At 37.3% G+C, this 22,780-nt stretch overlaps 1 protein-coding gene and 1 non-coding gene across 2 annotated transcripts; both read left to right on the forward strand.

Moving 5' to 3' along the window:
- Positions 1 to 2,366: 2,366 nt before the first annotated feature.
- On the forward strand, positions 2,367 to 4,607 carry LOC142632035 (beta-1,2-xylosyltransferase XYXT1-like). Its single transcript, XM_075806459.1, has 3 exons — positions 2,367 to 2,648; positions 2,830 to 2,967; positions 3,134 to 4,607. Exons 1-3 carry the CDS (start codon positions 2,507 to 2,509, stop codon positions 4,345 to 4,347), a joined length of 1,494 nt encoding a protein of 497 aa, XP_075662574.1. The 5' UTR covers positions 2,367 to 2,506; the 3' UTR covers positions 4,348 to 4,607.
- Positions 4,608 to 15,659: 11,052 nt separating this feature from the next.
- On the forward strand, positions 15,660 to 15,763 carry LOC142633180 (U6 spliceosomal RNA). Its single transcript, XR_012843823.1, has one exon. It is a non-coding gene; the product is annotated as a U6 spliceosomal RNA (small nuclear RNA).
- Positions 15,764 to 22,780: the final 7,017 nt, after the last annotated feature.

The raw sequence follows: 22,780 nt of genomic DNA on the forward strand, positions 1-22,780 counted from the left end.
TTAATAAAAATTGCTACCGACAATTTGAGTGATTTTTTCTAGACCAATTTGGTTTCAAGATCCTTCTAAAAAAAAAAAAAAAGGAATTGATATGAAGATTTGGGATTTTAATAATTTTATATAGATACCAAACTATGATGGTCTTTTTCATATATATATATATATATATATATATATATATATATATATATATAAAATAGTCAAACTTTTTTAAAAATATTGATGATGTGTTTAAAATTAATCCAATCATTTCAAATGAATGAATATAATTTTAATAACTCTATCAAGGAGTTACCTAAAAACTCTTTGACTCTTGAGAATCTTAATATGAGATTAACAATATAAAATAAATAAATAAATAAAAGAAAATCAATTTAAAATTATATTTTTTCTCTTTTCGGTGGAACAGGAGCTTCAAGAGAAGTAAATCATCACGGCTGTGCATGTGCTACATGGGAGTTTAGGTAAACTTGAAGGAAATGGGTTAATGATCACCCTAATTGTCCTTTATTTCTGCATCTGCTACCTAACATTGACTTAGCGTGTTATTCGGGAAAAGCCTTCGGGTCAAGTGCACATTGCCATGGACCCAAGCTTTGCCTGTTATAGAGATACATCCCTTCAGAGTCTATGAGCTTCACATAATAAAGTCAATATATTTTTGGTTAGGTGATTGAACTTTTCCATAAATTATAAAAATATGCATACAAGGAAGTTTTAAATGAACTTTTCCATAAATTATAAAAACATCCCAAGCCTTTCAATTTCACTCTTTCAATTTTCGTCTATACCAAAAATTAATTGATATCTTAATCAGACGATAATAAACACAATCATCGGAAATTGATGTCATAATTAGATTGAAACTCTATCAAAAAAATTTCACTTTTTCACTTTTCTTTTCTAATATCTACTTTAATGTGTTAAAATATGAATATTCATACGTCAATTGTATATATGTGTATGAAATAATGGACTCCGGTGAGTGTAAAAGAATATATGTTCTAGAATCCAATATATATATATATATATATATATATATGAAAGAATTATAAGCTATATGTTTGATGTCTCGTATAAGGAATTAGGGAGATGGTGAGGTTTATATATATATAATTGGCGTGACAATTATCCATTAACAACTCTCACTTTTCAACACTTAAAATAAAGTATTATTTATTATTTGATGGCGCACACGTCTTCCTTGAGAAGAGAACATATATAAAAAATCCTGCATTATCATGCATCCCACCAACACAGAGACAAAAGATTGTTAGAATGTCCTTCTCTACTCTACCATACAACTTGTTTGGAAGCCTCAACGTTTTTCACAATTACAACTTCGGCATATTTAGACCCAGTTTCCGACCGACACAATATATGCAGCAATATTTGAAGTGCCTCCAAACGTGGCTAAACTCTTTAACCAGTAAAATATTGGCACATTGCTAAACATGTTGTGTGCTTGCTCTAATTTTGATCCTCAGTTTAGTTCCTTCGAACACTCATAAGGAAAGCTGAGATGACCTTGTTAAATGTAATTACTTGGCTTGTAATTTTACAAGAACAATGTTCAAATTTTTTAGCTAAATTTCATTTTATTAATCAGGATAAGATCATCTCTCATTAAATCTTCCAATTTTTATTTAGATGTAAAACACATCTTAATTAAAAATCAAATAGATATCACATGTCACATATTCAACTAAAAATATAAAGGAATTAGAGGGTTCAATGGAAGGATATCCTTTCCCCTGACAATACCCATTTATGTCAAACATTTATTGAAGTTACCAACTATTACATGCTAATTACTAGTAACTAATAGTTGGCAACTATGCATGATAAATAACGGTGGATTGATAAGGTGCTAATGGGCATTGTTCCTTTTTGTAAATTGAGACATTATAATTATATGCATCATTGTTACCATTCTTTTTCAATAAATATGATAAAGTTTTAACATAGATTCTCACATCTCTTATTTAATAATAAAAAATTTTACCAGTTAAACTTAAAATTGTAACCCACTGTATCTTTATTACAATTAGTAACTATGATATCCATATTCTTCTAAGTTTAGTTGGTGCATACCTTTCGAGCTGGAATCCAAAGCTTCTGTTCACTCTCATCATGCACGAAACATCACCAAATCAATCATGAGATTTAGAGGTGTTTGTTTCAACAGTCAACCGCAGTCGCTTTCGTCCGATTTTATTTGGTGCTTTTTTTTTAAATTTTCCAAGACAAGAGCTACCAACTTCGTGGGGGCCGGCAACAATTCATAGAAAATATTAATGCTTCTCAACCTCCACTCCAATTGTCAACCAAAATGGAATTCAAATCTTTCTCTGCCGTCCACTTGAACTTTCTTTGTTGGTTCACTTAGAGTTTTTAAAAGGATACAGCCTGATTCTTTAGATGCTCATTTACTTCAAAGATAAAGCCTTCACTTGTAGAATGGGCTTTTAGATTCAGACCAAGCGTGTGTTGTGCTTAGACCAAAATGATGTACGATGATCTACTTGCTAGAAGCTTTAGTAAGCATGAGAAGAAAAAATTGGGATATGGAGCATTTTTTGGTTGCTTGCTTATTGCATTGAGCTTTTGCACTGTGTTTAAGCCTTATTTGGGTCCTCTACCAGCTTGTATGTCCTTTATTCTTACGTTAAACAATCTAATTTTCACAACATAAAATTATTTTGAAGATTTTAAATCTATGTCAAGTTACGTATTAAATTTAGCTTTCATGCTATATTAGTGCTGTGTTTTGAGGAGTCAATATTTTATATATTATGTCTCTTTCTCTTATCTGGTATTGCTTTACAGTGAACTTGAAGCAGTCTATGGCTGCTGGTTTCAAAATGCTGATGGTCAGAGATACAAGCGGCAGCTACTCGACACCGTTGGCGCCACTGACTCACTTATCTGAAACAAATACAAGCAGCTCTAAGCAAACAGTTAAAGGTTAGCTTTGATCAATCTTGATAAGCAAAAGCTTGAGTTATCAAAAAAAAATAGTAAATTTAATTATTTAATCGCAATATTCTAGCTCAATTTTCTCGAAAGCTTAAATGGATAGAAATAATGAATTTAACCATTTACTCGTTATTCTGACATGTCAATTTTTCAGCTGCCAAAATCGTGACAGACAAGATGGAGCCTGTGACAAACAAAACGGAGCCCGTCATAAAGAAAATGGAACCTTTGTGCGATGTTACCGAACGAAGAGGTGATATTTGCAATATCAACGGGGATGTTAGGATTCAAGGGAATTCTTCATCAGTTTTCCTTGTTTCATCTGAAATGAGCATCTTGGCAGGGAAAAATAACTCATGGAGTATAAGACCTTATGCTAGAAAAGGTGACCGAGCAGCAATGAGTCAAATAAAGGAATGGTCAGTAAAATTATCTGGTCGCGATGAAATCCCTCCATGCAACAAAAATCACAGTGTTCCAGCCATCCTTTTTTCTCAAGGGGGATATACAGGAAATCATTTCCACGATTTTTCGGACGTGGTTATTCCGTTATATTTAACTTCTCGACAATATAATGGAGAAGTACAATTTCTCATTACAGACAAACGACCATGGTGGATTGCAAAGTTCAAAGCAATCCTAAAGAACTTGTCCAGATATGAGTTGATAGACATTGACAGAGAAGAAGAGGTCCATTGCTTCCCAAGTGTGGTTGTTGGTCTAAAGCGAGATGTCAGAGAGCTGAGTATTGATCCTTCAAAATACTCATACTCTATGAGTGACTTCAGAGAGTTCTTAAGAAGTTGCTATTCTCTAAAGAAAGCCAATGCAATCAAACTCAGAGATGGTCGACGTAAAAAGCCACAGCTTCTGATCATTTCAAGAAAGAGAACGCGGTCTTTTACAAACATAGGGGAAATAACTAAAATGGCAAGTAGATTGGGTTACAAGGTAACTGTTGCAGAGCCTACTATGAACGTTTCAAAATTTGCTGAACTTGTGAATTCTTGTGATGTGTTAATGGGGGTTCATGGAGCTGGTTTGACCAACGTTGTTTTCCTTCCCAAGAATGCAATATTAATCCAAGTTGTTCCCTTTGGGGGCTTTGAATGGATAGCAAGAACTGACTTTGGAGAGCCCACAAAGGATATGAATGTAAAGTACTTGGAATACAAGATAAGCACAGGAGAGAGCACTCTGGTACAACAATACCCTCCTGACCATGTGGTTTTTAAGGACCCTTATTCAATCCAGAAACAAGGATGGATAGCATTTAAGTCAGTGTACATGGACAAACAAAATGTAAAGCTAGATGTGAATAGATTTAGGCCCACTTTGTTAAAAGCCCTTGAGCTTTTGCATCAGTAGGTATATATTGTATTATGTAGGAGACCAAGCCTTCCTACCTACCTTTTTTTTTTGAGAAGCCACCCCAGAAAGAGGGGGACCTTCCTACCTACCTTTCGTTATTCCCTTATTTATTTTTCATTCTCCTTTTGGTTATTCTAGCAAACAGTCATATGTCATTGATTCAAAACCTACTTCTCTTGTATAAAATTGTAGAAGAAGCATTTGATGTATCTGGGACATGATTTTAATTTTTTTTAAAGTAAATATGATATTCAAAAGAATGCTACATTTTCTTAATGCAAGTATGTTAGTGATCCATAAGCCCAATAGAAAATAGCATGCATTTTCTTTTCTGATTAAATGAAAATTTTCCTGTTAAAAGAAAAATGTACCTTGTTAAAAAGAAGTAAAGAACAAAAACATAAAACAAGAAGATTAATTATTAGCTAGTAGCCTAGTTCAGCTCAACTCAATATTATTCCAATAAATGATGACATTCGCAGCTTACCTGCCAAGCTTTTGTCCATCTCCACTTGGCGCTTAATACAGTCCTCCAAATAATTAATAAAATTTTCATTGTTAGAATATTAATTAGTTTAATTATTAATTGAACGCCCAAGGGTCTAGGCCGTTCATATTATTTGTGCAGCACTTCTGTCTTTTGTACATCTCTCATCGTGTGTGCCTATAAATGTATGCTTCTTCCTGTCTTGTATATAGTATATACATATAGTGAGGTAACCTAGATTCAGTCCAGAGAAAAAGACAATATTAAAAAAAAAATCAAAAAACTATTAATCGATATTACTAACTATATAAAGAAATATTTGTAAGAGACTATAATTGAGATACAAAATTTAATGTAAATGTAAATGTAAACTATAAATATATATTTCATATCCTTATCACCCTCCATAGTTTCAGTCAACTTTAAGTATATATATTTCATTGCATTAAAATAAAGAAACAAAAATTATCATTTCTTAATTAATAAAAATCAAAACAAGAGATTGATTTAGATACATAAATTTCAGACATCTAATTTGATTCATTAAAATAAATCAATCTAAATTTTTTTTTTTTTGCTGAGTTAATCAATCTAAAAATTTTAAGAGTATAACAATATACCTTCAAATTATACACACATCTCACAACCTTTATTGCTTATAAAAAATATGTAGAATTCAACATTTCTTTTTCTATATACAATTCAAAGTTTATAAAATTTAGATTTAGTGTGCGTTTAGCATTAGCTTAAAAATTTAGCTTTTTTTACTATTCAACTTATTTTTGCTACTATTCATTAGTTTCATTGCACTTTTTAGTATTATTCATGAGTCCTACTATACTATTTCAACTACTTATAAAAAAATGGAGAAAAAAATATAAGGAATGCTTAGTAGTTAGTACTATAACATTAGGCAGTTCCTCTTTTTCTAAATAATTATTTTTTTTTATAAATATAGGGCCATATTGAAATAAGGTGCAAAAAGGGGGGACTATAAACGCTCTAAGTGCCATGATTCCTTTTGTTGCTAAATATCTGTTGTGATTATGTGAATAGTGTAAAGCTAAAAACTTGGGCAAAATAAATTAAACAGAAGTTTAGGTTCAAGGCAGCATTTTCTTTTATGAATAATGTCAATCAGAGAAGCCTTTTTTTTCCCCGGTTGTCATGGAAGTTTTCTTCTAATTGGAGACTACCTTTGTTTTTTGTTTTTCCTTCTATGTCAGAGGGGACAAAAGAAGCAAGAGTTGGTTCCTAAATAGTAAATAGTAGTCGTTAATCCGTGTTGTGCACGGGAACCTATTTGTGAGGAAAACTAATATAATTTTATAAAATTTTAAATTAATTAAGAAACTACACTATTACATTATTTGCTCTTGTACGACTTCAATTTGTGTTACAATTTGATGAAGAAATTATTGTTTGAACGTGCAATGGCTTACAAAAAATATGTTAAAACTTCTGAAATATTAAAGAATCGGATAATTCACTACTAAGAAATTATTGAAACAAAAAAATATATATGACTAAATAATAGAAAAATATGAGTTACATTCAAAAGAATAATCCATGACTATAACTATTGAAAGGAATAAAAAAAAATCAAAGCTTAAAAATTATAGATAATATATATATATATATATATATGACTACAGAACAGAAAAATATAAGAAAAAAATGTGTTATTATCAAAATAATAATTCAAATGTTAAAATTTTTGAAAGGCCAAAAAAATTAAAGAATCATAATATTTACTTCCTATAAATTTTTGAAACAAAACAAAATGTATATGATTACACAATAAAGAAATATAAAAGAATAACTGATTACATTCAAAAGAATAATACATGGTATAGTCATTGAAATCTACTAATTAAACATGTTCAAATATTGCAAAAACTAACACAAATTCAAATGTTAAAACTTCCAAAATGCCAAAAAAATTATATAATTACAGAATAAGTTACTGAAACAATTCAAATAATATATGACTATTCAAAAGAGAAATATAAGAAAAAGAAAAAAGTATACAAACCCATAAAGCAATAAGTTTTAAATTTTAACGGGTCTAAACTTTAAAGGATGAAAAAAATCATATACAATCATAAGTGTAGGGTTTGGTGGTTCATGTACGAAAATCACTATTTAAAAATGCATGAAAAATCATAAAATAATTTTTTTTTAACAAAGTAGAGGGCTTATACCTCTACTCGATTTTTTTTTTTAAATATATATATATAGGGGTTTGCACTGCTTTTATAGTGTTCATGATTAACCTCACAAAATTAAAGATAAATTATCAACGTTTGAATTTGAGTTTAAGTTGGATTTGTTAGAGAGATAAAGTTTCACTCCTTGTTAAGTTTGGACTTTGGCAGTTAATGTCAAAGATTAGTCCTCCTCGGGTTGAAGTTGATATTGTTAATTAAAAAAAGTTAAATAATTTTGTTTTAAAAAAAATAATTTTATTATAAAAAAATGGCAATGATATGCCAAACTCTGGAGAGGTCAATAACGAGTCAAAGGCTTAAGTTATATATATATATATACACACACACACATATACACACTAATAAGTATAGCGCTATTTTAGTTCATACACATTCCCTTGCTATTATGATTGTAACTGAAACTAAAGTCTCAGGTGAAAGAGCAAGAGCTATTGCAAACACGTTGCCTTTTGATGGGGCTATTTTTGCAAACACCATTCGGTTGACTGGCGGTTTTTGGTTGTTGTGAGATTCATCCCAATTGGAAGTTGTAGAACTTGCCTCAACAGAACAAGAAATTCATGGAGTTGTAACTTCAGGGCACCACGGTAATTCTTGGTTGTTATCTACGGTGTATGCAAGTCCAAGGTTCGCTGAGAGGCGTCTCCATTGGGAAAATCTAACTGCTGCATCCGATCTCCACTTTCTGCCCTGAGTGATTGTGGGTGATTTCAATGAGGTTTTAATGGGGGAAGACAAATTCGAGGGAAGAACAATGAATATCAGCAGAGCACTTCATTTCCATGAGTGCTTGGATTCCTGTAGAATGATTGATATTGGCTTCTCTGGAGCCCGGTTTACCTAGTCCAACCACAGGCCTCTAACAAACCTTATTCAATAAAAGATCGATAGGGTAAGTGTCAATGCAAAGTGGAACAGTATGTATCCTGAGGCAAATGTCAGACACCTTGAAAGGGCTCACTCAGGTTACTGCCCAATCCTTTTGCGTTTGGAAAGCAATAATGGCATTAGGCTTTCACGCCCTTTTAGGTTTCAGCCTATGTGACTATCCCGCCCCTCCTTTCCAACCGTGTTTAGTAAGGCCTGGTCCAGGCCAACAACATTGTTGTAGGCAATCCCAAAGTTTATAGAGAAGGCCAAAAGTTAGAATAAGAATGTCTTTGGGAATTTTTTCCATCGCAAGAAGAGAGTTCTTGCTAGGCTCAGGGGCATTCAAGTGGCTTTATCCACAAATCCTAATAATTTCCTTATGGAACTAGAAAAAGAATTGAGAGCCGAATTCTCTAAGGTCTCCAAACTTAAAGAGGAGTTTTGGGCTATGAAATCCCGTATCAACTAGCTGGTGGAGGGTGATAAGAATAAAACCTTTTTCCATATGTCGGCTCCGGTTTGAAGAAGAAGGAACTGAATTTTGTGCATGAAAGATCGTGTTGGTAACTAGATCCAAGGAGAAAGGGAGATAGTAGATTTCATTAGAAATGGGTATGCTGAGTTATTCTCCTCCAGTCATAGCTATTATATCCATGCCTATTGGAGTCTGCCTTGCTGGCATACTTGTTTCAAAGGAGAACATGCTACCAAACTGGCTAACCCAGTGACTGATGGAGAGATAGCCGCTAGGTTGTGGTTGCTTAAGGCATTCAAGGCTCCAGGACCAGACGGGCTTCATGCAGGATTCTTTCAGGGCTTTTGGCTCTTGGTTGATGATTTAGTGAGAGAAGAAGTGAAGCAAATATTCTCATCTTGTAAGATGCCTAAATATTTGAATCAAACCCTTATCACCCTCGTACCCAAATGTAAAAGCTCGGAGTCCTTCAAAACTATCGTCGTCCTATTGACTTGTGTTACACAGTGTTGTGTCTAAGATTATAGTGGCTAGAATAAGGCCGTTGTTGGCAAAACTGGTCTCCTCGCTTCAAACGGTGTTTGTCCCTGGCTGAAAAGGCATCGATAATGCAATCATTGTGCAGGAAATCTTCCATTTGATGTCCAAAAAAAAGGGAAGAAGTGGATTTATGGCTATTAAGATAGATTTGGAGAAAGCATATGACAGGCTAGAATGGAGCTTTATTAGAGACACCCTTACTCTGTTCAAGTTCCTAACCCAATTAATCTCTCTTATCATGAGCTGTGTATCATCTTCTTCGGTTTCCATTCTCTTCAATGGAGGAACCTTAGAATCTTTCCTTCCTTCTAGAGGTATCAAACAAGGGGCTCATCTTTCCCCCTGTCTTTTTATCTTATGCATGGAGGTTTTGGTTGCTTTTATTGCTGAAAAGTGTAAGTCGAAGCTCTAGAACCTAGTCAAGGCGTCGCGAGGTGGTCTAGCTATATCCCACCTTTTCTTCTTCAGTTATCTTTTGCTCTTTGAGAAGGCGAACAAGAAAAACCATTTGGCTATCAGAGATGTTCTTGACTCCTTCTATAGTCTCTCAGGGCAAAAGGTAAGTTATGATAAGTCGAGAGTCTTCTTTTCTCCGAATGTGATAGTAGAAGCCAAGGCTGAATATTGTGACACTTTAGGATTTTGGTCAACCCCTTCCTTTGGGAAATACTTGGGTTTTCCAATCAAACATGTAGAAATGAAGCAAGACTTTAGGTATATTCTTGACAGGATGCAGAGCCAACTGGCTAGTTGGAAAGCAAATCTACTTTCCTTTACTGAGCTTATTGTTCTCACTTGATCTATTACGTCAACTATCCCAAATTATGTTATGCAATGAATGGCTCTCCCCCAAAGATTCTCGACAGTATGGACAGGCTTAATCGAAACTTTTTATGGGGCTCGTGGGAGAATAGGAAAAAGATTCATTTGGTTAGCTTGAAGAAGTCATTAAGCCAAAGAGCGAAGGCGGATTAGGCATTCAGGCAGCAATGCCAAAAAATACTGTCTTATTAGCAAAAGTAAATTGGCACCTCCATACTGAACAGACTTCTCTTTGGGCTAGAGTTTTAACTCAGAAATACTGGTCACCTAGAAGAGCTATCAACTCTAACTCAAGATTCAAGACCTGCTCAACCCCCTAGGCTAGTATTCCGAAAGGGGAGCCGGTTTTTAGAAGGGGAACAAAATGGACAGTAGGCAAAGAGAGTGAATTATCCTTGTGGTTTGATAATTGGATGGATAAAGGCACCCTAAGGAGTTGGATAACAGGGCCGCTAAATTGTGGGGAAGGTGGTATCCTTTTAAATGAAGTAGTTAATTATTCTGGATGGAATTGGCAGAGAATTTCTTTCCCTATTCCCAAGCAACTTCTGCTAGAAATTAAAGCCACCCCTATTTCCTTTTCTGCAACTAACACTAATCGGGTTATTAGTACTCGCCTCCAAGTGGGGTTTTCGACCTCAAGGAAGCCTATAGGCTAGCTGGTTTGGAGGAAAAAGCTGCCTCCCATGAGAATTTTGATAAGGAATGGATCTGGAAGGCCTTAACTATTCCAAAAATTAAATGTTACTTGTGCCAATGCTATCATAAAGGTCTACATGTTGGCTCTGTGCTTGCAGCTAGGGGAATGGGTATTCCTTCAGTGTGTCAAATTTGCAATAGTGAGCCCAAGACTATCATTCATTTGCTCAGGGATTGTCATGTAGCCCAAAACTTTTGGAATTCCTTGGCACCACTCATGCAAGCTTCTATATTCTTTGGTACAATTCTTATGGATTGGCTTAGATTGAACTACCGTAGTCATAATTAGTCTTCTTACTTGAATATTCGCTGGGACATTACTTTTTCCTTTGGAATCTGGTCTTTGTGGCTTCACATGAATGGTATCATCTTTTGAAACAAAAGGCAGGACAGAAGTCTTAGGTTGGAAACTCTCACGAAGGCTACTGAATTCGCCTTTGATAATAGGAAGCAGGCGCCAATACAAATACCAATCCAAGTCAATTGGATCAAACTACCTATTAATTGGTGCAAGCTGAATTCTAATGGGTCGTCCCGTGGAAACCTAGGTCTAGAGGGGGAGGCCTCATTCGGAATGACAAAGGAGAGTGGATTAAAGACTATGCCAGAGCGGTTGGAATCTCCACTAGTGTTTTAGTGGAGCTGTGGGCGTTAAGGGATGGGATTCGATTATGCATCTCCTTGAAACTTCTGGCTATAGTGGTGGAGTTGGGGCATCCACATCAGTGGATGCAGACTTTCCATCTATTTTGCACAAAAAACTACTTTTTTCTATTTTACACATTCATTTTTACAAAACACCCACATCAGTCTATCTATTCTACACATATATTCAATAAAATATTCATTCTTTTACAATTTTTTATTATTTTCTCACTCACTACCCCTCTCTCTCATAGATCCAACGCTACCAACGATCACTCCACACCCAGCCACCATCATCACCCACCCAACCATCATCATCAAGGAAAGCCAACCCATTCAATCCGGCCAGATCAACCCCTCTACTAGAAAACCCATGCAATCCGGCCAGATTAACCCCTTTACCAGAAAACCCACTAATCAAACAACGAGAAACAATGAGAAACAAAGGAAAGCCAATTCATCGCCCACCTAACCTCGAAACCCACTAATCAAACAATAAGAAATTTGTGGCGATCGGCGTTTGGAGAGGCTTCATGGCAATCGGCGATTGGAGAGGCTTCAAGGCGATTGGTGAGAGATCAGTGGCAGTGGCGATCGGCGACGGTGGCAACGACGAGAGGTATAATGGTGATGATTTGCTGGTCTGATGATTTGATCAAATGAGAAAAAGGGAGAGTGAGGTGAGAGTGAGAGCAACCAGAGACAAGGAGAGAGAGAAAATTACTAAAATATTAAATGCAAGTGCTACAGTAACCGTGCATATGTGTACGGTTGCTGTAGTACTTGTGCATTTATGCACAATTTTACACCCACTGATGTGAGTGTTTTTTTTTTTGTCCAAATGTGTAAAATGAAGCGTTTTTTGTATTTTGCAAGACTTTGCATCCACTGATGTGGATGCTCTTACATGCAAAACTGGTGGTGGACCTTCTAAAGAATGATGAAGGACTTTTGAATAGTATTGATGCTTTAGTTAGTGATTGTAAGGTTGGCCTTAAGGAAATCCCAATGGTCCAAATCCAACATTGCTACCGGGAAGCTAATAAATGTATTGATGCTCTTGCTAGAAGGGGAGCTTTACTTCCTTAAGATTTTGTTGTTTTTCTAGAGCCCTCATCAGATGTTTCTTTGCATTTGAGTTTAGACTCTGCTGAGTCTCTTTTGAGGGCCTTGTGCCCTCTGCTGCTGTTGTTCTTTAGTTTCTGTTAATGCATTCCTTTCTACCCAAAAAAAAAAATTCCAAATACCTCTACATACTACTTACTTTACAAATATACCATATTTGAATTTTTTTCAAATAACCAATCTCATCTTAGAGCATTGCATCAGTGTAGATATTTTTATATTGGCAAAAATGCAAAACTGGCCCTCTAACTTTCAACTTTTTCATTTCAGTCCTCTAACTTTCAGTTTTATCATTTTAGTCCTCTAAATTTCAATTTTTGTCACTCTAGGCTTCCGTTAGAACTCAGTTAAAGCTACGGTTAAACTCACTGAGAAACGACAATGTTTTACCCTTCTTCTTCTTTTTTAATTTCGGAATTAAAAAAAATCTGTAAAAAAAAAAAAAAACATTTTAAAGGGAACAACGACGCCGTTCCCCTTCCCCTGAAATCTTTTTTATTTTGAAAAGCCCCTTCCCCTGAAATCAAAACAAAGACACATTGAGACTAGTCCAAAATGGGTCAAATTTGAACAAAAATTTAGCTCTTAGTGCTGCAAGTTCAATTACATTAGAGCACAAAAAACACATTTGCAACATTACCCAGAAATGAGAACTAAGAGACAAGCAATCCAAAAATACAAAGACAATTTATAGATGATATTGTATAATATAGATTAAAAAAAATAGTGGTACCAGCGCAAGATTTGATGGTATGGATCTTGAGGAGCAAGACAAGGACGCTGACCAAATGGGTCATATCACCAGATAATCTAAATATATTCATCTTCACTTCTTTGCGTTTGGTTTCTTCTTCCTCAGATTAACTGCTTTCGTCTCACAAAGATAACAGAGAGATTCGAGCTTGGTTAGAGCTCTCTGGTTGTTTTTTTTTTTAAATTAAAAATAAATTGAAGAACAGAATAACCGGATCTGACACAAACTTCTAGGGTTGTTGAAACTGATTCTTCCTCTCTCAATGTTAGGGATTTGGGTCTCAATGTGTCTTTGTTTTGATCTCAAGGGAAGGGGGTTTTCAATGTGTCTCTGGTTGTTATTTATTTTATTTTTTTTACAGATTTTTTTTCTTTTAATTCCGAAATTTTTTTTTTTTTTTTTTAAAGAAGGGTAAAGTGAGTTTAATAGTAGCCTTAACCTGAGTTCTAACGAAATTCTGGATTAACAAAAATTGAAAGTTTAAAAACTGAAATGACAAAATTGAAAATTAAAAGACTAAAATAAAAATTGTTAAAAATTAAATGATCAGTTTTATATTTTTTCTTTTAATATTTCAGCTAGTATATAACTAAAGACTAAAAAAAAAAAAAAAAACTCTCACATCAGTCTCAGTATTTTCTCCCACAATTTTAACGTTGTATTGTGCCCTCGCCAGAACTGGCTACCCACTCTTCCTCGCTAGAGGCTCAAAAATGAAAATAATATTTATTTTTCTTAGCACCTCTCTCTCTCTCTCTCTCTCTCTCTCTCTTCGCTTTGTAAATTTTGGTGCTCTCGAGTTCACGCCAATTTTAGAAAAAGAATAGGTAGTCAATTTGACCAGTGTAGCGAAGGAGTATTTTGCACGGCATAGATTGAAGCCCATCGATTCAGGTACAATGTTTTTCTCCCTCTCTTCACCAAATTTTATTGCTTTGTGTCTTTGGTTTGGTGGGTATGTTTTATTTTCTAGGAGTGTGGGTTTGTTTTATTATCTGGGTGTGTTGGTTTGGTGGGTATGTTTTGTTTGGTGGGTATGTTTTATTTTCTAGGAGTGTGGGTTTGTTTTATTTTCTGGGTCTGTGGGTTTGGTAGGTATGTTTTATTTTCTAGGTGGTGGGTTTTGTGTTTACGGGTGTGTGGGTTTGTATGTTTGTGCTTTTATTTCCTCTTTTTTGATAACTGATTATTGGCTTTGAGATGCACGTTTTATAATCTTTGTAATTCTTGTTGGTATTTTTCAATTTTAAAAGTTGTTAGGGGCTCTTTTGGTAACTGAGTTTCTAGGGTTTGGTTAATAATGCTTGTTTGCCGATGTCCATATAATGGTATGAAGTTGATTCCTTAGAAATTAAGCTTCAAAGCCTTTAAATTAATAGCAGACATGACAAATCATACTAGAACTATCTTTTTTTTTTTATAAGTAATCAGAAATCTTATATAAATGAAAGAAAATAAGTCATACAAGAAGTTCATGATGATGAACAATAAGAGAATGAGAAAAGCTACTAGGGAACAAAGCTAAGAGAGGACATAAACACTGAGAGAGAAGAGCAATTAGTAAACTCCCAACACCGAGACCACTCTAATAGACTACGCTGGCATAAAAGATTTAGCTCAATCAAGGTCTTCTCTTTGTCTTCAAAGGAACGGCGATTCCGCTCCAACCGCACAATCCACATTAAGCACCCTGGAATCAAGTTCCATATATCCGACTTATCCTTTCCATGCCACTGATGCCAGCAAGAGATCAAATCCGCCACCGATCCTGGCATAACCCAAGGAATCCCAAAGGCCTGAAGCATCCAAGACCATAGGGAGTGGGTAACAGGACAATGCAGGAGAAGGTGGTTAACCGACTCCCCATTCTTGCAACACAAACAACACCTATTAACCAAAGGCCTACCACAGAAGTAAGATCTTTATCATACACCACAAACTTTAGGTTTTGAAGTTATATCATGTTTGGCTCACTTGAAAGGGATTTTCCTTCTGCTCTTACTTGATGTGGTGTACACAGTCTTATCATAGGTAATCAAGTTCTTCACTGCAAGAACAAGAACAAATATGTGGGGTATGAAAAAATAAACATTTTTTTTGTTCTTTCTACATTATGGTAGAATAACAAAGATACAACTTTTAGACCTTACCCTGTAGTGAAGACCAAGCTAGCAAGTATAATTAACATTAGGACCGCAATGCAGTATTATCCAAAAGGATTCCCTGCATACTTGGCAAATTAAGCCCAAGAAAAACCATTTCGTTTGGTTATTTATTTATTGGTTGGCGACAAAATTAGAGGGATTCAAAGAATTTGAATTTCCTGTAGGTCATGACTCATGACAAAGGCCCAGACTGGCAAACCCAAACCCAAACCCCTGCTGAAATTTTGTTGTTGTCTCCTTTGAAATCAAATCTTCAACCAAAATTTGTTGCCAACTTTGTCAAAGAGTGTACTTAGTAAGCTTTGTCAATTGAATCAACTTGTGAACTTACTAATTTACTTCTCCAGATGTTCAACTATAAAAGGGTTATGCCGAAAAACTTTGTTGACAAATGACATTGTAAAGGCCACCTCAGTTGCTATCTTATATCTTGTGCTACTTAGTTACTAGTATTGTAGAAAGCTTGATTCTAAGACTTTAGATTTTACCATTCTATTATCCCTTCGGGGTCATCCAATAAAATTGGAACGATAAAAAGAAAATTAGCATGAACCCTGCACAAGAATGATAAGCAGAAATCGAGAAATGGTCCAATAAAATTGGATGTTGTTGGTAAAAAGTAAGGCTAGGTCTGTTTCTATAGTAGTTTAATTTTTTCAACTTTATAGGTAAATAATTGTTTTGTGCTAATGTTGAATTTTCTACCAAGGACCTAAATTCTCTACCAAGGAATGATACCCAGCCGAGTACATGTCATTGTCCTTATTTCAATCTATTCATGCCTTTGACATTCACAATAATTCTATCCTGCATGTTTTTCCTCGTATCCATATTTAGTGTGACATTTTCAAGCCATCCTAATAACATTGTGAATAATGATTCTCTTGTAGCAGAGCCTGGTATTGTTAAAGCGTGAAATTTCATGAAAGTTTAAGTGGTTTTGAATGGTATTGTTAAAGCGTGAAATTTCATGAAAGTTTTAGTGGTTTTGAATCCATGAGTTCATTTGGCATGCATTAAAAAGAGGATTTGAAAATAGTTTATCTAGTTTTTTACTAAAAGTGTGCTATAGCAATTGTACCTTGAAAAAAGTGAGAAAAATAAGGTTTTAAAAAACTATATATATATATATATATATAAATTGAAGCGTTGCATTTATTGTTGCTACCTTTCAATTGAGCCACATCAGTGTCTACGTCATTTTTTTTTTCCAATTTTCTTATAATTGTTTTTAACATTAATTTTTTTTAATATTTACACTTCTCCAACCTTTTTCTCTCTCTTACCTTTTCATCTCCCCACTACTTATCCAACTTTTTTCCCTCCCTTATGTTTTTTTATCTCCCTACTACTCTCTACATTAATATCATTCTTCATTTTTCCCTTCATATTCCTTTATTTTTATCTTTTCTTATTCACACCCTCTTACTATAAATTTGTCACTATCTCTTCCATTTTATGCATAGTTTTCCCTCACAAGAAAATGTTCTCTCTCTCTCTCTCTCTCTCTCTCTCTCTCAATTTTTTGGTGGATTTTTTTATTTGTCTTATATCTCTACTTTAGGTGGATAATTTTTTATATTCTTTAAAACTCTATTTTGAGTTAATGCGATTTAGTTTTGTTTTTTTAAATTAATGTTGTTTTTATTTTTTTGTTCTCTTTGATTATTAAATTTTATCCTATTATGTTATAAAGAATTAAATATAGCATATAAAAATATAATATTATTCTATTTTTTTTTTTTTATAGGTAAAAATATATGCATTCAAGAACAATACCTTATGCAAAAGACATAAGGCAGAGAGATAAGTACATAGGGAAGAGAAAGAGAAAAAAGATAAAAGAGGAAAATAAACTAAGTACACAGGAGAGAACTAAGAAACATAGGGAGAGAATCACTAGAGGTGAGTCCCCAAGCCCTAGACCAATCAAACAGAGTGCCACTAAGAGAGGCCAAGAGCTGGTCGTCTGAGCTTTCCATGTCCTCGAACGTCCTCCTATTGCGTTCCCTCCAGAGACACCACATCAAGCATAAAGGAGCTAAATTCCAAATGCTAGACAAGTGCTTTCCAGGCCAATTCCACCAACTGAATAGAGTATCCGCAATCGATCTAGGCAAGACCCAAGAAAACCCAAAAGATCTAAAAACCAAACTCCACAGTCGAGAAGCCTTTCCACAATGTAATAACAAATGATCTGCCGTCTCCCCATTACTGCGGCACATGATACACCAATCGACAAAATCCAACCCTCTTCCCCTCAAATTATCCCATGTAAGGATCCTATCCCAAACAGCAGTCCACACAAAGAAAGAAACACGCCGAGGGGCCTTAACCTTCCAAACCCCTTTCCAAGGGAAGATAATAGGCACAGAGCTTCTCAACTTATTGTAAAACGAACGAATATCAAAGACCCCGTTCTTTGTCAACTTCCATCGCATACGATCTACATTTTCGGTGGAAGGAAGATTAGAACCCAATGTTCGGAGAAAATCATCCACTCCACCCATCTCCCAATCATTAGGACTCCGAATAAAACGAACATTCCAGCTTCTCCGCTCCTCAGTCCCCAACCGTTCAAGAGAAGAGGCCATTGATGCCTCTTTATTGGATGCAATCCCATACACGCTCGGAAAAGAAAACTGAAGAGGAGACTCTCCACACCAATGGTCAAACCAAAGCTTCACTCTATCCCCCACCCCTACCTCAAAGTAAGTATTCTTGCTAAAATCCTCCCATCCCATGCGGATACTTCTCCACAAGCCACACCCATGCGCCCCTCTACCTAGCTTGGACTTCCATCCCCCCCAATCTTCCCCAAACTTGAGGGCTATGACCCTTCTCCAAAGCCTTGTCTCCTCAATCCCAAACCTCCATAACCACTTCCCTAGTAAAGCTTTATTAAAGGTAGTTAATTTCCTTACCCCTAACCCACCATTTTTCAAAGGTGCACACACCTTATCCCATCCCACCAAATGTAGCTTGGAGTCCCCCCACAAGAAATCCCTTTGCAACCTCTCAATTTTGTTGGCCACATGCGTAGGGATGGTAAAAAGAGAGAAATAATAAGTGGGAAGACTAGATAAAGTGCTTTTAAGCAACGTTAGTCTTCCACCTTTTGACAGATATAACTTCTTCCAACCGGCCAACTTACGCTCAAAATTCTCCAAGATAGGATTCCAAACAGTAGGGGACTTGAAGGACGCCCCCAAAGGCATACCAAGATAGGTCATAGGCAAAGATCCAATCCGGCAACCCAAAAGCTCTGCTAAGACATGGATATTAGGAACCTCCCCAATAGGAACCATCTCACTTTTCAACACATTAACCTTTAGACCTGTCACTGCCTGAAAACAAAGAAGAAGCATCTGAATATAAAGAATCTGCTCCTCATCAGCATCGCAAAACAAAATCGTGTCATCCGCAAACAATAGATGCGATACACAAACCCCTCCCCCCCGTCTACCGTGGGCCCTAAAACCTCGAATTAAACCAGCCCCTTCAGCTCTTTGCAGCATCTTACTGAGAACCTCCATCAAAACCAAAAACAACATGGGCGAAAGCGGGTCCCCTTGTCTCAACCCCCTTGAACTCTCAAAAAAATCAACCGGAGTCCCATTAAACAACACCGAGAATTGGGCTGTAGATATGCATGTGCGGATCCACCTACACCACCTCACCCCAAATCCCATTCTCTTCAACAAATCAAGAAGAGTCTCCCAGTTCACATGATCATAAGCTTTCTCAATATCTAATTTGCAGATAACCCCCGGAATCTTACTTTTCACCCTACTATCTACACGCTCATTAGCAATGAGAACTGAATCAAGAATCTGTCTACCACCCACAAAACTGTTCTGAGACTCAGATATCAACTGATCCAAAACCTCTTTCAAGCGATTTGCCAGCACCTTGACCAAAATCTTGTAGACACTCCCCACCAAACTTATAGGTCTAAAACCTCGAATATTGGAAGCACCATTCTTCTTAGGGATTAAGGCTAGGAATGTTGCATTCAGAGATTTTTCAAACTTACTGTGTTGATAAAACTCTTCAAACACAGCTAGGACATCTCTTTCCACAATTCCCCAACACTGGTGATAAAAAGCCAAAGAGAATCCATCAGGACCTGGAGCTTTATCTCCTTCCATCTCTTTGACAACTCGAAGGACCTCCTCCTTTTCAAACCTCCGTTCAAGCCAGTCCCTCTCCAACCCCTCTAACTGAACAAACTCCAATCCTTCCACGAAAGGCCTCCACTCCTCTGTCTCCTTGTACAAATTTTTATAAAGCTGTACAGCTTGGTCAGCCATCTCGGATTTGTCTTCATAGGTAACCCCATTCACTTCCAACATACTAATATGGTTATACCTTCTCCGAGAATTGGCCATCTTGTGGAAAAATATGGTATTGTTATCTCCTTCCTTAATACAAAGCATCCTCGATTTCTGTCTCCACGAAATCTCTTCCAAAGAGAGAAGATTTTGAATTTGGGATCTCAACCCAGCCCTCTCACCTAACTCCACTTCAGAAAGACCATGCTCCCCTTCCCTAACGTCCAATAATCTCAAAGCCTCCAACAATTCTTTTTTCCGACGCTCTACATTTCCAAACTCACTCCGCTCCACTGGAATAATACCCGCCTTCAAAGCCTTCAGCTTTTGGCAAGAACAAAGCTTGGGGGTACCTGAGACGGAATATTGATTCCACCAAGAATGAACCCTCTCTTTGAACCCATCCGACTTTAGCCACATGTTTTCGAACCTAAAAGGACTTTTCCCCCTTACAATCCGTCCTGCCTCCACTAAAATGGGGAAGTGATCTGAAATAGGACGAGATAAAATCCGTTGGGTCACATCCGGGTAGTGATCCTCCCAATCGAGGGAAACTAGAGCCCGATCTATCCTAGACATCGAGGGCTGATCCGAACCACTCGACCAAGTAAAACTCCCTCCTTCCAAAGGAAAATCTATCAAGCTAAGCTCCTCAATGAACTCAGAAAAGTTCTCCATTGCCGGGGTGAGACGTGAACCCCCCAACCGTTCACTTAGGAACCTAACAATGTTGAAATCCCCTATGTAGCACCATGGGACCTCCCAAAGTTGCTGAATACCAATCAGTTCATCCCACATATGCCCCCTCAAGCTATTATCATTCGGACCATAAACCCCAGAACAAGCCCAAGTAAAACCGTCCCCCAAGCCCTGCCACCGAATTGATACGGAAAATTGACCCACTAGAACCTCCAACTTTTCTAAAACTCTCCTATCCCACATCATCAAAATCCCACCAGCTGACTGATCCGCATCCAAAGCCACCCAATCTACATAGGGGCAGCTCCACAAACTGCAGATCAACTGACAATCCATGCCTGCGAGCTTAGTCTCTTGAAGGCAGACAACATCACAATTCCAATCCCGTAATAAATTTCTAACTACCAAACGCTTCCGCGAGTCGTTCAAACCTCGCACATTCCATGACACCATTCTTAGCTTCATTAAAACTATAAAACTCCCTACTGCAACCTCAGTCAAGCAATCAAGGAAAATAAAACTATCGTCCATCATAATTAACCAAGGAAATCAAATTCCTCAACTCCCTCTTCCCTTTATCCTTGGAGGCAACTTTACGGTGGGCTACATCTTTCCTGTGCACCAACTTGGTTGCCTCAATCTCCGTCTCAAGTCTTTGTAGGAGCATAATGCACCTCTTCTCATGTCGACCCAAAGGAAGCCCCATCAACTTACTGAAACTGGGGAGTCTCTGTTTCACCCAATTAGACACCGCCAAAGTGTTATCCAACCTCCTCACCTCAGTATTTTTATTCAATTCAGTAGTCACAACCACCCCCAGGGGATTAATAGACATCAAGGGGGAAGAACTCTCCACATCACCCAGGGCCTCAACTGCATAGGCTGTTTCGACCTCAGACAAAGCCAATCCCGATTGATTAGCCTCAATCCCAACTCTCGGTGGACTCAGGACAGAGGTAGATAGCTCGAGACCTTTAAAAGACCTTTCACCCTCTGTTTCAGCATTACCCAAAGTGAGCAGAGACTCAACGGCACAAGGCCCACCAGGAATGAGACTCGTAGCCACTGCCGTAGTCTCCGCAGGACAACCCAAGAGCTCTGATGGATAGACAGACACCAAATCAGACCTCGTGGTGTGAAGAAGGCCAATATCGGCCCTATCCAGTTCCGCAGGTGAAGCCCCGGCGAGAGACCCATCGGAAAAAGAGCCACCGACCACCACCGAGACGGTCGCCGGCCCACAACTCGTCTCGGTTTGGGTCGCCACGCTCGTTGCCGTCGTCGGAGCAGGTTGTCGCACTAAGTTGGCCTTCTCCGATAGCTCCGGTGACTCCTCGGCGAGGGCAAAGTCAACCCCGATGACATCCTGAGCATCCGAAGCTTCGTGTGTTGCTTTGGACTTAGCCAAAACTTGATCTTTCAGACTTAAGAGACTTAGATTACTCCTCGGTGGGCTATCACTCACTTCCAGCCTACTTGGACCATTGGGCTCAGAATGAAGGCCCACTTGGAACCCATCTTTGTCTAAGTCCACCACAGGACATATATTAGCCCGTGAACCACAAGGCACCCTCTAATCCCTTGATACACATAAGGAACTCCTCAGACCAACTTTATGCCACGCCACCCTCCTTTTTCCTTCTGCGATCACTTCTATGGTCAAGCTGTTTCCTGCCCAGTCAGGCTTTCCCAGTTCACGATTTTTTCCAAAATCATGTTCAGATCCCTTTGATTTGAAAATCAGCTGGGATTTCCTTTGAATTCCTACCGGTTTTGTTATACCCACATTAAATGCCTCTGTACTGCTCCGAGAACCTGCGACTCTACCTTCTAGAGTCATCGGACCAGCCAAGCTCACTGGGTTCAGTTTCACAACTGGGTTTTGCTTCTCAAATTGATTTTTTCTTCTAACCTGCACCTCATGCCCATGTACCACATCGGCAAAGGATGTAGAAGACTTAATCCCTGAGTTATTCTTAAGAAGCTGGGCCACAAATTTGGACTGCCCAATCCCACTATTCGCATAGTTACCAGGTTCCAACATCTTCCTTAACTCTAATCCAAACACCCTCCATCCATTCTTAGCTCTGCCTACTGGAATAATAATGGACCTCCTAGACCCGCCAACTTTAAGTTCCGTCAATCGCAGGAACACGCCAAAAGAATTGGAGCTCCGTTGGAGGGTATAAGCAAAATCACCTTCCCTGAACGAAAAAAAATACTTCGAACTGGACCCAACGACTAATTGTTCTAAGCTCTTCATCAGCCATTGTGCCACTGTCTTACCCATGAAGACCGACTTCATGAAGTACCTACACCGCTCAAAAATCCTTAAAGAAAAATACCGTCCCCCTTCCTCTACAACCAGTTGAAAAAGTTTGGATTCAATAAAAAAGCTACGAACACCACCCATGATCAAGGCAACTACAAACTCTATGATCACAATAAGACTGAAAACAGGATTTCTGGCTAATTCGAGGTAGCCAGGCCTCCTGGTCACTACAAAACAGTTTGACTAGCAGCAATATCCTAAGCACCAATGTCTGACATAGTTGCCTAGATACTAGTCATTGGCACTTGGCAA

This window comes from Castanea sativa, chromosome 4, assembly GCF_040712315.1.
Source record: "Castanea sativa cultivar Marrone di Chiusa Pesio chromosome 4, ASM4071231v1".
NCBI lineage: Eukaryota > Viridiplantae > Streptophyta > Magnoliopsida > Fagales > Fagaceae > Castanea > Castanea sativa.

Coding starts and splice junctions, on each gene's coding strand:
- LOC142632035 (XM_075806459.1), top strand. CDS start 2,507: ATGATGTACGATGATCTACTTGCTAGAAGCTTTAGTAAGCATGAGAAG. Junction 2,649..2,829: donor TTTGGGTCCTCTACCAGCTT/GTATGTCCTTTA, acceptor ATTGCTTTACAG/TGAACTTGAAGCAGTCTATG. Junction 2,968..3,133: donor CTCTAAGCAAACAGTTAAAG/GTTAGCTTTGAT, acceptor TCAATTTTTCAG/CTGCCAAAATCGTGACAGAC.